Genomic DNA, 16,471 nt, shown 5'->3' on the forward strand with positions numbered 1-16,471 from the left:
GGAAAATCCTGAAAATCAACTGAATATTCAGGGTCTAGTTCTCCACTGCCCGTTTCAAAATTGCAATTATTATTGGGTGCTACCCTGTTGTTCCCATCACTTTTAACCTTTCCATGTTCTCCTTCATGGAAAACGAGATTTTCAGTAGGATATACTGCCTCATGTACACAGACAATCCTCTCCTCCTACCACCCAACACTACAACCTGCGAGAGATGCACTTACATAGCCAAACTGGAAGCAAAGCTCTCTCCAGTCAAGACTGTGCTAGACATTCAAGAGGAGAAAGCTAACACCTGCATTACACCTCTAGCAACTCATAGCCCTTCAAAACCCACACCATCAACTCCCACACATAGCAACACTAAACCCACATATGTGGAGGCCCTTAACATTAACCTGCCCAAGCAACAAGGACCTCAGAAGCCGAAACGCAAACAAACACCAGTCACAACCAAAGTGACACACAGCTCACAACACCAGTGTGCCACCCAACAACAGCCCCTAAGGCAAGACAATGTACCCAACACTTTAGTCATAGGTGACTCTGTAGTCAGGCACACTGATGTCCCACTCACCAGGCTGAACAAGGAGAAAATTACAGTCAGCTGCCTGTCGGGTGCCAGGATCCACCACATAACGCATGCACTCAAGTCACTCCACAACAAGTACAAATACGACTCTGTCATTGTCCATGCTGGAGTAAATGACTTGAGACGTACCTCCGTGGACTACATGAAAAGAGACATGGAAGAGCTCTTTGATCATATGACCCACGCAGGTATGACCCTAGCCCCGAGTAGCATCCTGCCTTCGCCCAGAATGATACCACAGTATAAGGACAAAATGATTGACTTCAACAATTGGCTAAGCTTCTGGTGTCATTCAAAGGGGATCCAGTATTTGTCTGCCTGGGAAGACATGATCGACAAGCCACGATGCTTTTCCAGAGATGGTCTGCACCTGTCACCCCTGGGATTCAGGTTGATGGCTAAAGCTCTTGCCACCCCTGTAGTGCCTTTTTTAGGCAAGGTTCAAAGGATAAAACCACCACTGTAACAGATACAAGCATGCAAAATCTGAAGGTAATGCTACTCAATGCTAGAAGTCTAAACCTCAAAATGCACTCTCTCGAGGCACTCCTAAAAATGTAGAACATCGATATCTGTGCAGTGACTGAGACCTGGTTCAAGGCTCCAGACAGCAGCCCTGCAATACCAGGCTACAATTCTTATCACAGTTTTCAGCCACAAAATCAAGACCAAAACACTAAAGGTGGAGGAGTGTCCATATTCACCAAGGATATTCACACCTCCAGGCTAGTTGCCCAACACAATGCATCTGAAATTCTCCAGGTGCAACTAACAATAGGTAAGACTGCAATCCAAATTGTAGGTTGCTACAGATCCCCCACCATATCCCAAGATTCTCACTACACCTTCCTAAACATACTGGAAAATATTAACATACAACCAAACACCCTAATACTAGGTGATTTCAACTACCCTGCCATTAACTGGGAAAACTACTCAGGTACCAACTCCTTTTCCCAACGGTTCTTGGAATTCATAAATTCCAATGCCCTGGATCAACTAATCCATTGTCCCACCAGGGGCTCCAATATCCTAGACCTGGTCATTACCAACATGGGAGATAGATGCTCCACACCAGTGGTCACCCCCTCATTGGTCAGGTCTGACCATAAGCAAATCACCCTTGACATCCACATCCCACTCCCACCCCCCAGTAAGGAAAACTCCTTAAAAAACTTCTCCAAAGCCAACTTCATGCTACTGAAGTCAGAAGTGACAAACTTCACAACACCCACGCAGACAGGATCTGGAAGTTCGACTGCAGAATCCTAAACTAAGGCACTGTACGAGCAGATCCACTCGTGCATGAATTGTGCCATCCCAAATAGAACCAAGATGCTCTTCTCCAAAAAAAGGAAGCCAATCTGGTGGTCCCCTGCTATAAACAAATTATACAACAGAAGGAAGAAACTGTTGCAGAAAAGAGGAAAATCCCAGGATGCAAAAAACTCCCTCACCAGCCTCAGTAAGAAGCTGAGATCCCTCATAAAATCCTCAAAAGCTATTTATGAAAATAAAATTGCCTAAGATTCCAAAGACAACCACAAGGCATTCTATAGTTATGTCAAGAATCTAAATGGCAATGCTCAGATCTGCTCTGAACTACAACAGAATGGCATTAAATATACTGATCCCAAGGATATTGCCAATATCCTGGCAGATCGATTTAGTGCCAACTTCACTCCCCTCTCACCCCCTAAAGGGCCCATCTCAATACCAAAAGATTGCCAAATTCCGATAATCACAGCCAGACAGGTAGAAACAGCACTCTCCAAAGTTAAGAATACAGCATCCATGGGACCAGATGACATCCCAGGCTGTGTACTACATGAACTACAAAATGAACTGGCACCCCACCTAAGTGTCATGTTTAATCCTAGCCTCACCTCAGGCTCCGTGCCCACTGAGTGGCGCACAGCTACAGTTATCCCGCTCCACAAGGGAGGATCCAACTTGGATCCCGGGAACTACCGTCCCATCAATCTGACAGGCCTGATCTGCAAGGGCAAAGAACGCATTATCATGGAACTTATAAACAAAGACATTGGCAACCTCCAGACACTGGACCCCACCCAGTTTGGGTTTGTGAAGGGCTGATCTTGTCTCCTGAATCTGACTGACTTCTTCAAATCGGTCTCCAGAGCTGTGGACGAGGGTAAGGAGGTCCACACAGCCTATCTGGACCTCGCCAAGGCCTTTGACACCATCCTCCACTCTGGAATCACAGATAAACTTACTAAGCTGGGCATAAATCCCTACGTCACTCGATGGGTTGCCAACTGGCTTACTGACAGAACCCAGACTGTAAAAGTAGCCGACTCCAAATCCAGCTCCAGACAAGTGGAGTACCTCAGGGTTCAGTCCTGGGACCACTCTTGTTTGGCATCTACTTCTCTGAAGTACAGGCCAGCATTAAGGGACTCTGGCTAACAAAGTTTGCAGATGACTGCAAACTGGGAGCCATTACTGAATCCCCAAATTATGTGGATATTCTACAAAAGGGCCTTACAGAAACAGATGCCTGGTGCCAGAGCCATGGGCTCAAGCTTAATGCCAAGAAATGTATAGTCATCCCCTTTGGAAAAAAACATGTACCCATGAACTACCACATAGGTGGCAGGACACTAAACATCGAAAGTGTGATGAGAGACTTAGGGACACAAGTGGACAGTGGTCTCAATTTCAATAACCACATTGCCACAACAGTCAGGAAATCCTTCTACGTGGCACACTTCATCACTAAGGGCTTTTCATCCAGAAAAAAGGAGGTCATTGTCCCACTGTACTCATCCCTCATTAGACCCATTATAGAGTATAATGCCCCATTTGGTATGTACCTCACAAGACATCTGCAACAGCTGGAAAGGCCACAGAAATATCTCACTAAAAGAATCACAGGCCTAAAGCAGATGCCATATGCTGACTGTCTAAAAAAACTCCAGCTATACTCTGTGGCATATCGTCTACTCAGAGGCGATCTCTGCTTAACATACAAGGCCATGTCAAACCCTGAGCTGTTGGACATGCTCCACTTAAAGAAATCCCAATCCCTCAGAGCCACACGCTCCAGGGATCTAAACCTTATCATCACAATGAACAAAACTTGCTGGAGGGATAGGTTCCTGACCCAGGGACTCCCCATACTCTGGAATAGACTGCCCATACATGTCAAGCAGAGCACCTCATTGGCCCTCTTCAAAAGGAACCTTCATGATTGGATGGGAGATAGGAAATTCACCCCGGGGATCATGTCAGTCACCCTGCTAGACAGGGGCCCAGAGAAGTAAATATTGTGGGAAAAAATTTCCAGGGAATTGTTATGGCTAGGCTTGCATAGGCCTTAGGGCCGATAGCCTAGTACCAACCTATGAACCTATAAAAAGTAGGTGGTCTCTCGAGTGCTACTGTCATAACAGACACCACTGCCTTTAACTTGGAACTATGAGAGAAGATGTGGTAATGAGGGCTATCCTCAATAACATGCATCAGTTATCTCAAGCAATCCTTCACACTCCCCCCAAACAGTAGCAGATAAACATCTTACCTTTGATTCACAGTTTGCTGCTATCTCTTCAAACGGTGCTTTCTGAAACTTTTCAATAACTTGACGCCTCCTTTCTTTTTCTTGTTCTTCTAACCCTGTGGCATCTTTTCTCAGTAATAATAATAAAAAAATAATGATAAGTATATGTGCAAAAGCCAAAGGAATTTTTAATTTATTTATTTGACATTTTCTTACTGTGAAAGTTTGGGATAATATCCTAATACAGAAGAATGACATACTAACAAAATAAAATTTCAGCTTCGGCTCATACAATGTGAACCTATACAAACATATTTCAAATATTTGGACAGCTATAACAAATTGAGAAAGAACATTGTCAACAGATAGAACATTCACAAATTGAGTACACTCTGGGACAGAGATGACTAAATAATATATCCTAGGCAAAAATATATTTGATCTTTGTCTAAGAAATAGATTTTACTAATTCCTTCTCTCTGAACATTGTCAAACTATGGTGGCGGTTGAAAGATGGAGGGACTAGTTCAGCATGGGTTAGTGCAGGAGCATAGCGAGGTTTTATTAGTAGTTTGAAGTTGGAGGAGTTAGAGGTAGATCTAATTTTCAGATGGATAGAATTCCATTTTTAGTGCCAAAGTATGAGTAGGGGTTTATACATGCTGATAAGATATTGTTCATTAGATTAAAACAGTCTATTAGGGTGAAAGGAATGGAAAATAGGAGTAAAGGCAGGGCAGTGACTGACTTTATAAATAATGTTGTGTACATGTGTGTTGATAAGCTATATGCAATCTAAGTTTTGAGCTAGTTCAAGCCATTTCAAGGCCTTAAGAACAATACAGTGGTGGTTGTCTTTTCAGCTGGCAGCAAATTCTTATTACAGCATGCCTCCAGTTTATTTTTAACAGCAGCCTAAAGGATGGTTAGGATGGGTGCACCATATGAGAGAGATGGGAGAAGGTAGGTAGTGGCAAGAGTGGTTTTGGTGGTCTTTTGTTAAACAAGAAGCAGCATCATTAATTCTCACTTATGACACAGGCAATCATACACCTATATAAACGAAAACAACCATATTGACATATTTTCAGTTGCAAACATTATACTTCGCTTATACTCTGTTCAGTCATTGTCAGCCAAACATTATAAAGCTCATTCAATTCCTGCCTTCTCTCACACCTCATTCCTCTTCCAATACATTATTCTGCATGCATCGTTGCCACAGTTCTCATTTTTTTCTAGGTAAATTGCTCCTACCCTTTTCTAAAGAGCCCGGTTCCAGTTGTTTTTTCTCTACTACATTCGCTACTTCTAGTACAGTTGTTTTAGACTTTTACTTCAATTATCTAGTAATTGCTCTTTCGGCAGCCATCAGAATTAAACTCTGCAAGGCCTTACTATGTTTAGGCAATTCAGATTTTGTATCATAGCTCAAAAAATCCTTTCCTTAGTTACTCTAATTTGCTCCTCCAGTATTTCTAGAGTAGTCTGCCAGAAGTTTTAGTCTGCCAACTCATTACACACCCAAAAAATATGTTCCCAGTTACCTCTTTCTTCCCCATTACACCTCCAACAGTTTCAATCTACCAAAGGAAAAATTCTTTGGAGTCTATTTGGGGTATAAAAATCCCTATGCAAACACTTTCGAGCAAAGATTATAAATCTTGCGGACTTTGTTGCATATTTGAGAGTCATACATACATATATCCCCCCCCCCGCATTGTTTCCTTGTGAATTGCTTACCAGTGTCTCATCTCTTAATACTTTTTAAACTCCTCTGACTGATTCACATAGTTATCATGCAATACTTGATATGCCCTACTAATTCTACTAAAAAACTATCAGTGCTGGTCTTTTGCTCAGGATCCTCCTATTTATTTCTCTTTGTGTACACTCTGATATCAATCGTTGATAGGGAAGGCAACCTCTAACTTGCAGTCCAAATGAATTTATGGCTTCTTTCCATTCTACTGCCTTTCCCTCTCAAATTATTTGCTCCCAACACCTTGGTTCCTTTGCCAGTTTTCTTCAGTAAATTCCATCCCCCTCTTACCTGTCCTCTGAACCCCTAATTGCAGTCATCCCTAATGGCAGGATTTCCTTACTCCATCCCACTGTTGGCATAGTTCTTAGAATACTTTGTGCTATTTTGTCAATAACCTATGTGGAAACTCTCAGATCTGCTCTGAGTTAGTGCAGAATGGCACAAAATACACTGAACCAACTGATATTGCCAACATTCTGGTAGACAGGTTTAGTGCAAACTTCACCCCCCTCTCACCCCTAAAGGGACCATAACCATACCAGAAGAATGTAGAGCCCTGGCAATCACTGACACACAGGTTAAAACAGCCCTATCCAAAGCCAAAAACACAGCTTCAATGGGACCGGACGGTGTCCCAGGCTGTGTCTTACACAAACTCCAAAATGAACTAACCCCTCACCTAAACACACAGTTCAGACTCAGCATCTCTACAGGTTATGTACCCATACAGTGGCGCACATAAACAGTTATCCCACTCTACAAAGGTGGAGCCACAACGGACTCTGGGAACTATTGCCCTATAAGCCTGACTAGCCTGGTCTGCAAGGCTACGGAGCGCATCATCATGAAACTCATTAACAGAGACATTGGGAACCTCCAAACTTTGAACCCTACCCAGATTGGCTTTGTTAAGGGCAGATCATGCCTCCTAAACCTGGTGGACTTCTTTGAGATGGTTACCAAGGCTTTAGAAGAGGGAAAGGAGGTCCACACAGCCTAACTAGACCTTGCAAAGGCTTTCGACCCCATTCCCCATTCTGATATTATAGATAAGCTCACCAGCCTGAACATAACCCCCCACGTCACGAGATGGGTTGCCAATTGGCTCATGGACAGAACCCACACGGTGAAAGTTGCAGGCTCTAGGTCTGACTCTAAACCAGTTACAAGTGGCATCCCCCAGGGTTCAGTCCTGGGACCCCTCTTGTTCGGTATATACTTCTCAGACGTACAGGCAAGCACAGGAGGACTATGGCTGACCAAGTTTGCAGACGACTGCAAACTGGGGGCCATAAATGACTCTCCAGCTGATACAGACATCCTCCAGAAGGGTCTCACTGAGACGGATACCTGGTGTCAAAATCATGGCCTCAAGCTAAATGCCAAAAAGGGCATAGTCATCCCCTTTGGAAAAAACAAAGTACACGCTAACTACCACATACGTGGTAGTCACCTAAATACAGAAAATCAAATAAGTGATCTGGGGACCCAAGTAGATCTTAATCTCTCCTTTGATCATCATATTGCCAAGGTGGTTAGAAAATCCTTCGATGTGTCCCACCTAATCACAAAAGGGTTCACATCTAGAACAAAAGTGGTTATTGTGCCCCTCTACTCATCACTCATCAGACCCATCATAGAGTACAACGCCCCATTTGGGATGTACCTTACAAGACACCTGCAACAGCTGGAAAGACCACAGAAGTACCTCACCAAGAGGATTACTGGCCTCAAGCAGATGCCCTATGCACCCTGACTGAAAAAACTCCAGCTGTACTCGGGTGCATACCGCCTACTCAGAGGTGATCTCTGCCTGACATACAAGGCCATGTCCAACCCAGAATTGATGGATATGCCCAACCTAAAAAAAAAAACAAATCCCCGAGAGCCACACGCTCTAGGGATCTAAACCTCACCATAATGATAAATAGGACTTGCTGGAGGGATAGATTCCTGTCCCAGAGATTCCCCATGCTTTGGAACAGGATTCCAATCTACATTAGGCAGAGCCCCTCACTAACACTCTTCAAGAGAAACCTTGACGAGTGGATGGGAAATAGAAAATTTACCCGGGGGATCACTGCAGTGGCTCTGCTGGAGAGAGGCACATGGAACTAATGGCTCTGCTGGACAGAGGCACAGGGAACTAATCTAAGGGGGCGGCGAAAGCCAACACATTCTGGCTAGGCTTACATATGCCCTCGGGCAGATAGTCTAGTACTTACCTATGAACCTATAAGTATAATATTTGGTATGGGTATTTAACTAAAACAACCAAAATACCTAAAACCACAATCAGCGTACTTGTTAAATTAAAAAACACTGCGCCAAAACACAACACAGTCTTTAATTACACATTTTGAGTGCTTTTGTTCCAATTGAAAAGGAACTTCATCAGAAACAATGTGATCTCTACTTCCTTCCTTTTATACACTTAAAAAAGGCACCAAAAATACTGGCAAAATGTAAAGGTATAACACATTAAAATATCAAGTACTATTCCCAAACTTCCTGCATCAAATATATATGCATGCTAAACACCAATACCATTAAATATAAAAGTAAATAGTACAAAAAAAACATGACAGGCACTCTGACTTCATTTTCAAAAAAGGCTTGATAGATATTAAGTCGTTAATACCCAGTGGGGTAGTGGAATTTAATAAAAGTTGCCAGTGAAGCTCCCTCTTCTCAACAAAGGTTTCACACTGCCAGACCGAGTATTAATGACTTAATATCTATCAAGCATATTTTGAAAATTAAGTCAGACTGCTTGTCATAAGACTTCTATAATCAAACTTTCTAAAATGTTTTTAAATGGTTCAATTGATCATACAAGCTATTCATGTGTTCACTGTTTACTAATTCTTAACACATTTGCTATTATGTTTTTTTATACAATACTTACTTTTATATTTAATGGTACTGGTGTTTAGCATGCATACATATTTGATGCAGGACATTTGGGAATAGTACTTGATATTTTAATGTGTTGTTGTTGTGTCTTTCGGCTTTTCCTGGTTAGGGGTAGCCACAGCAGAACTCCGGTCCTCTAATGATTGGCAGTAGATTTTTACGTGCCGAGTTGCCAGCTCTGACACACAACCTTCAACGAAGGTACGCCCATTCACGCATGTCTCTACACAGAAGACGCTCTAGCTGAGAATCGAACGGGACAACGTCTTACTGTGAGGCGACAACGCTACCGCAGCACCACCACCGCAGTTTGATATTTTAATGTGTACACCTTTAAATTTTTGCCAGAGGTTTTTGACGCCTTTTTTAAGTGTATAGAAGGAAGGAAGTAGAGGTCACATTGTTTCTGATGAAGTTCCTTTTTAACTGGAACGAAAGTGCTCAAAACTTTGTGTAATTAAAGACTCTGTTGTGTTCTGGTGGAGGGCTTTTTTTTTTTTTTTTTAATCTATATGGGTATTGTTATTCAACTAAAAGAACTGCATCCAAAATCCTAGTCTCTCCTTGTTTCTTGAGATTCTCCTTTGTTTTTTGCTAGGACGTTTTTATGCCTGTAGAGCATTCCTAATTTTGGTGAGTCTTTTTTATGTTATTTTGTACATGACGGTCAAATTTAAGGTTATCATATGTAATAACTCTAAGAAGTTTTGTATAGGGGACTACTTCAATTTCAATTTTGTTTAGTGAAAAAATTTTGAAATTTACTTTACCAGGCATGTGTGATTTTGAGAAAAATAGCAGTAACTGTTTTTTTAGGGTTGAGTAGTAGTTGGGCATTATGGAGCCATTTTTCAACTGAAGAAAATGTTTTTTTTTGCATGTTAAGGAGGAGTTGAGGCAAGCTATTAGATGCACATATAAGCACTAAATCATCAGAATATTGTATGAGAGGCTGGACCTACAGAGGTATAGAGGTCACTGATAAAAATATTAAAGAGGAGAGGACCAAGAACAGAGCCTTCTGATACACCAGTGGAGACCTGCAGGTATGGACAGAGAGAGAGAGAGTGTTCTGTCATTTCACAGACTGAAGCCTGTCAGTTCAACAGCTACTGAGTGACAGTAATGAAGAAGGGGATAGTGCAAGTTGAGACAGTTTACACAGGAGTTTAGGGTGAGAAACTGTTCTGAAAGCTTTTGATGGGTCAAGAAATAAGGAGGAAATAAGTGTGCCCTAGTCCCTGTATTTGGTTATGGTGTCAGTGAATGAATGATAGGAGGGCAGTAGCTGCACTGTGTGTGTTATGTGGAAGCCATGTTGAATGGATGCTAAGAGCCATTCTTGTAGAAGATAGTGGATGAGTTTCTAATGAATACATCTTTCAAGAATTTTTGAGAGGGGATAATACTGCAATAGGCTGAAATTTAGAGATATCACCCAAGATGCTGCCTTTATGAAGAAGGATAAAAAATTGGATTTTTTCCATAGTGAAGGTACATAGAATTCAGACACTGATCTGTTGATAAGGATAGAGACTGGGTATGCTATGTCACTGGCAGCTATCTTTAGGTATTCAAGTTTAAGGCTGTCAGTTGCATTGATGCAAGGTTTTGAGTTTAAAGTTTTTTTTTTCTTTTTATCACTGATGAGGAGACAGGTCCCAAGTGGAAGTTGTTAGCAATGGATACAGAGGGTAAGTTAGGTTCAGATGGAGAAACTTGGGGTGGGGTAGAGGAAGTGGTATTATGTATGGAGAATGTTGGATTTAGTCTTAACTGCTATTTTCTGAATTACTAGGACTGGGTGTTGATGAGGAGGTAAAGAGTTTTTAGTTAGGGAGGTAATATTTTACTTCTATGAAGTAGGTACTGAATAAGGTATCAATTTCTAGTGGAGCGCTATTATCTAAAGGGTTGGGTTATTTGTTTGAGCCCGTATGTAACAAGTTATATATTAATGTTCACAGTTTTTGGGGGTCACTTTTATGTTGAAGCTGTAGATGGCTAAAATAAATTTTTTTATCTGTGCAATTCTCTGTAAAGTCATAAGTTACTGGGAGTTTTAAGTTTTAGCCATTCTTTCCAAGCTTTGTCTCTATTAGACACTGTAGCTTTTGTCTGAGTAGCGAACCACAGTGTAGAGTTAATTTTCACTGTTTTTTGCAGAGTGGGTGTGGCTATTTAAATATTTAAGAATAAGGTATTATAAATATTAACTGCCTTGTCAAGTAAAAGGCATTTTAGAACAGACCAATTAAAGGCTTTCAAAGTACTGATGAAGAAGTCTATACTGAATTTAGAAAGGTTTCAGGCTGTTTTAGTTGAGGAGTATTAGGTTGGTGGGTGTCATTTTTATGGGTATAAGGTGGAAGGTGGTCACTAAGTGAGTCTGGATGTGTTCCTGAGGTTGTACATTTATAGGGTCAGAGGCCAGTATCCAGTCTAGAATTGAACCTTTACTGTTGTTATTACTAAATCTAGAGGGTGTTTTGAGAAGTTGTGTGTAACCATAAAGGTTTATACTAGCTAAGGGAATGTCTGATGCAAGGTTTTGCCACTCAATATTTACATCTCCTAGTATTTTTTTTATCATAATGTATATAATTAGTTGTCCAGGAGAGGATTTCTTCTAAAGTTATTATATTATTTCCAGGTGGGATGTAGACTTTAGCAGTGATACTAGTATTTCAACATTTTGGAATTTTGGGATGGTGTGTGAATAGGGCAAGAGGTAGTATGAACTTGGATAAATTAAGGTTACCACTCCTGCTTTCTTGTGAGGCCTATCAGCTCTGATAATACAATAGTCTGGAGGGAAATATTAGGCATAAACCAGATTTCTGCAATGGCAAGAATATCAGGGACATACTGTGATATCCATGCTTGTAGCACTGTAATTATCTTACAAATGCTAGGGAGGTTGATAGTGACAATATTCATTTTTTGGAAGACAAGTGGAAGAATGATGGGGTGGAGGTTTAATGTGCTAGTTTTATTAGCAGAGATAGGGTAGTACAGCTAGGAAAAGGCAAAGTTTGAGGTGGTAGATGAAGAAGGGTTAGTTAATTCACAATTTTGCAAGGGTGGCTCTTTTGATTTATTGGTGAGTATTTGGGGCCTGGGTTGGGGTGGACATCACCACACTGTGGGATATTTGAGATGTAGCATACTGATTTAGAAGAGACCTGTATGAGTTTTATATTTTGAGTAGAGTGGTGGTAGGGAAGTACTGTGTGCTTAAAATAAAGACTAGGTAAGAGATCAAAATGTCAGGAAGATATTGTGATACAACTGTTCCTGATTTCATAGTGTGCTGCGTAAACTGTAGTAGGAAAGGTGTATACAGGTGAAAGTATACAGTGACAGTTTGCTAGACAGGATGCTAGTAGCAGCAGAAAGAGACATGATGGACAGACATTTGAGATAAGAGGAAAAAGTGGAGTGTAGTACGTAGTAAGACATGGAGGTAAGCAGAAGTGGAGTTAAAGAAGAGAAGAAGATGGAGAAGATTTGTCTTATTCTGTAATTCTAATTATGTCACAATAAGAAAGTAAATGCAGGAATACAATGATATCTGAATTCAGTTAGAGGCATAATGAGCAGAATATAACTAAGGGCATTTATAAGGTGCACATAATAGTATGAGGAGCAGATAAGGCAGATGTAATTTATCTGAGAGGAGAAATAGATTGTGGGTGGTTATTTGTGAGATGGTTACATTGTTGCATGATGGAGGAGTTAGGGGTCTTGTGCTAGGTTGGAATTTGCATAGGAAGAAGTAGGCCCAAAACAAAGGATGTGATGTCAGGGGTGGGTGGGAATAGGGGTAGGGTGATCAGCAAAGTGAAAACAGAGCAGGCCACAGTCCTGAAGCAAAACAATACATCAGGATTATCCAAAGGGAAGTAAAAATGTCTTTATAGACTAGGACACAGCAATAGCAGTGTTAAAAACGAACAACTAAAAAGTATTAACATGAAAAAATGGAAGATCATATCAGCAGGAGATAGAAAAGGACAGTGTATCAAATAGCAGTATGAGTGTGATATAGGAGACAGAAGCAGGCCAGTCCACAAGAGGAAAACTAGACAGGGAGTTAGGAGTGAGATATATGTAAACAGACAAGGGACAAGCACCATCCAAAACTCAACAGTAACTCACCAATGCCTTACAACTGACAGGCAAACAGGAGTGTGTCTAGAGTAGAGTTGAAGAGTAAAATATAACTGAACTCTAGCAGAAAGGGAACTCTGTATAGAAAGTACTCCTGAAGCACCTCAGTATTCATAAAATAAGGTGAAAGAGGACAGCTGCACTCATTCTAAGGCAGGCAATACCAACACTGAAAATTCCCTATACTAATCTAGGAAGTACATAAACAAACAGTAACAATACAGGGAAGGCCCTTAATTAAGGCAATTATTTGTGACTTTTCACTCTAAAGCCCTCTGGAGCTGAAATAACAGTGTCCTGACCCTTCTTCAGAGCCTTCCCTGATGTTACCAGTGATGTCAATCTGGAAGGGGTGCTTGAGCCTAGCACCACTGTACACAGTAAAATGCATCAGAAAAAGTTTAGATTGCAGGTTAAGAAACATGTGCAGATATATTTGTAAACCAAAGACTAAGCACTTTATGTTAACTGAAGAACTGCAGTGTTTGAGAAAGTGTTTTTTGGGATTAACATCTTTTTCTGCTGGCTACTGTTGGGCTCCTGTTCTGTTTTGGATTGTTTGTTTCTTCCGCCCAGTTTATTTGTTTGTTCTACAGTGTTTGAGGACAACTTAAGGGTTAATACAGAGGGAAAGTATAGTTGTGTACATTTACCATAAGTAGATGTTTGAGTGTATTCACTGTTGCAGTCCTGACAGTTGGGATTTCCTGCTGTGAAAACACCCGGTCAGCCTGACTACCAGAGAAACTTATTTTGCCTCCCAGGCTGGTGGACACCTTAACTGATGTTAGTACGCTTAGGTATAAAGGAAGCCAGCATGTGTCATCACTTCAGCATTTTCTTGGCCACAAGTAGGAGCCAGATACAAGCATAGGTGAATAAAGACAGGGGGTATCTAATCCAGGGTAGCCTGGGAGAGTGCTCAAGGTTATTACATTTAGAAATTCCAGGCCTGCCTAGTAAGCTAAGGGTGTAGGAGGGAGGAAAAGAAGACTGCAACAGTGAATACACTTGAATATCTGCATTTATGGTAAATGTAGACAACTGTACTATGTTCTTCATGTTTCACTCTTGCAGTCCTGACAGGTAGGAATATTCCCAAAGCTTAAATGAGGATGGACAGAGATAAAGGACAGGAGAAGATTGCCTGCAGGACTGCAGAGCCAATGTGTCAGTGTCTTGTGAAGGTATGCACAGAAGACAGAGTGGCTGCTTCCAGAATGTCTTTGCTGGGGACTCCCATAAGGAAAGCTGTAGAAGTGGCTGTGGCCCTGGAAGAGTGAGGTCTAAGCAAAACAAGAGGGCTTCTTGCCATGATGGCTGTAGCACAAGGAAATACAGTGGGAAATCCACTTGGAAATGGCTTGCGTAGAAGCTGATTTCCTTCAGATCTGGGGGCAAAGGTTATGAACAGGTGATCTGATTTTCTTAAATATTTTGTTCTGTCAAGGTAGAAGCATAATATTCTATGCACAGACAAGGAGTGCAGTATTCTTTCTCCCCTGTTCTGAGGATTGGGAAAGAAGGTAGGCAGATGGATGGCTTGATTCAAAGACACATTAGTTACCACCTTAGGCATAAAAGGAGGGATTAGTCCTGAGGGAGACCCTGTCTCTATGAAAAATGATGCAGGGCTCTACAGCCATTAGGGACTGTAGCTCTGAGACCCTTCCAAGTGAGAATTTTTAAAGAAGCATTAGCTGCAGGTTTCAAAAGGAGGCAAAGTCAAATTTTCTAGCACACAGATGAGGTCCCATAGAGGGGTGGGTTTCCTCCTGGGGGGCTAACGTGAATGACACCCCTAAGAAATTGTTTCAGGATGGGGAAAAGATTGGAAGAAGAATAGGAATGTGAGCAGACATGGCTAAGGCATGTATTTTTATGGAGTAGGAAAGGCTTTATCCACAAGACTGGCCAGGAACTCTAGGATAGTCGAGATGTTAGCTGAGCTTGGCTCAATGTGGTGCTTCTGGCACCAAACAGAAAATCTTTTCCATTTGGTTGAGTAAGATTTCCTAGTGTTAGGCCTTCTGGATTCCTACACAATGTTTTCCACCTGCTGACTTGAGTTGGTGTAGCAGTTTGGTGCTGTGGGATAATCCAAGCTGAAAGGTTTAGAGTCTGCAGATTGGGGTGCACAATCCTCCCTTTGCATTACGTGAGGAGGTCCACACTCTGCAATAACTGTCAAGGTTTCTGATTGGTGAGATGGTGGAGGAGTGGAAACCAGTGTTGTCTGGGGCAATTTGGAGCTATCAGAATGGCCCTTCTCTTATCTTTACAAGGACTCAAGGTAGAAGTGGGAGGGGGCAATGTGTAAATGAAGAAGTGAGTCCATGGGAAGGATAAGGCATCTGTTCTCCATGCTGATGCCGGTCTTGTCCTTGTACAGAATTTCTCCAGTTGAGCATTATCCTTGCTGGCAAAAAGGTCCACCTGTGGGGTTCCCCATTTATGAGCTATGCTGAGAAAGATATTGTGATGTAGGTGCCACTCATAGGCGTCTGTCAGGTTCCTCCTGAGGTTATCTGTAAGGGTGTTTTGTTCCATTGGCAGATATTGTGCTAGGAGGTGAAGTCCCAGAGAGTGTGCTGTCTCCCAGACTTGCATGGCTAGCCTGCACAGGGTGTAGGACTGTGTGCCTCCTTGTCTATGTACCACATAACTGTGGTGTTGTCTGTTTGCACTACCAGGACTCCTGATATCCATTTTTCTTTGATGGCCAGTAAGCCTTTTTGAACTGCCATATGTTCTTTCCAATTTATGATTCATAACCTGTGAGTTTGGAGATGTTGGGTATGGGCCCCCTCTTGCAATGTCTGAGGTATCTGTGGTGAAGGTTTGGTCCTGGGGAGCGATTCTGAAGAGAAAGCACTGATTCTTACCCACCATGTGAGCTCTTGCTTGAAGCAAGATATCAGGTGTATTTTGGTGTCCAAGGACTGAGTGCTCTGGGACCACACATTCTTTTAGACATTCTTTAGATACCACTGAAGCTTCTTCATCTGTAGCCTGGCTAGTGGCACCATGAGGATACAAGATGGCATGTACCCCAGAGCTCTGAGGAATTCGCTGACTGTTGTGCACTGTTTGTGCTATAAGTAGCTGGTCAAAAAGATGACTTAGTCCACAGGGAGGAAGGTCTTTTGGAGGTAAGAGTCCAAGAGTGCTCCTAGGAAAACTGTTTGGATGGCACAGTGATGGACATCTTTAGGTTTAGCGTGCACCCCAAGGAGGTTAGGAGGTCCTGTCTAAATTTCAGGTCTTTCAGAATCTATGACAGGTCTGAGGCCTGTAATTAGGCAATCATCCAAGTATGGGTAAATCATAACCCCTTTAGTCCCGCAGAAGGCAATGGTGGGAGCTAAGCACTTTGTGAAAACTCTTAGTGCAGTAGACAGTCCAAACAGCAAAGCTGAAAACAGATAGTAACTGGAGCTTGCTCTGAAGTGAAGCAAGCTTTTGTGCGACTTTGATATGACACTGTGCAGACAGGCATCCT

General features: G+C 41.9%; 1 protein-coding gene across 1 annotated transcript in view; it reads right to left on the minus strand.

Moving 5' to 3' along the window:
- EFR3A (EFR3 homolog A) overlaps window positions 1–16,471 on the minus strand; it is a 2,300,516-nt gene that overhangs the window by 128,472 nt on the left and 2,155,573 nt on the right. Inside the window, exon 23 of the mRNA XM_044066245.1 lies at window positions 4,137–4,240. Coding sequence (XP_043922180.1) covers window positions 4,137–4,240 — 104 coding nt within the window. The remainder of the gene's footprint in view (window positions 1–4,136; window positions 4,241–16,471) is intronic.

The sequence above is a fragment of the Protopterus annectens genome, chromosome 3.part1 (assembly GCF_019279795.1).
Source record: "Protopterus annectens isolate FY-2018-M chromosome 3.part1, PAN1.0, whole genome shotgun sequence".
Taxonomy (NCBI): Eukaryota; Metazoa; Chordata; order Ceratodontiformes; family Protopteridae; genus Protopterus; species Protopterus annectens.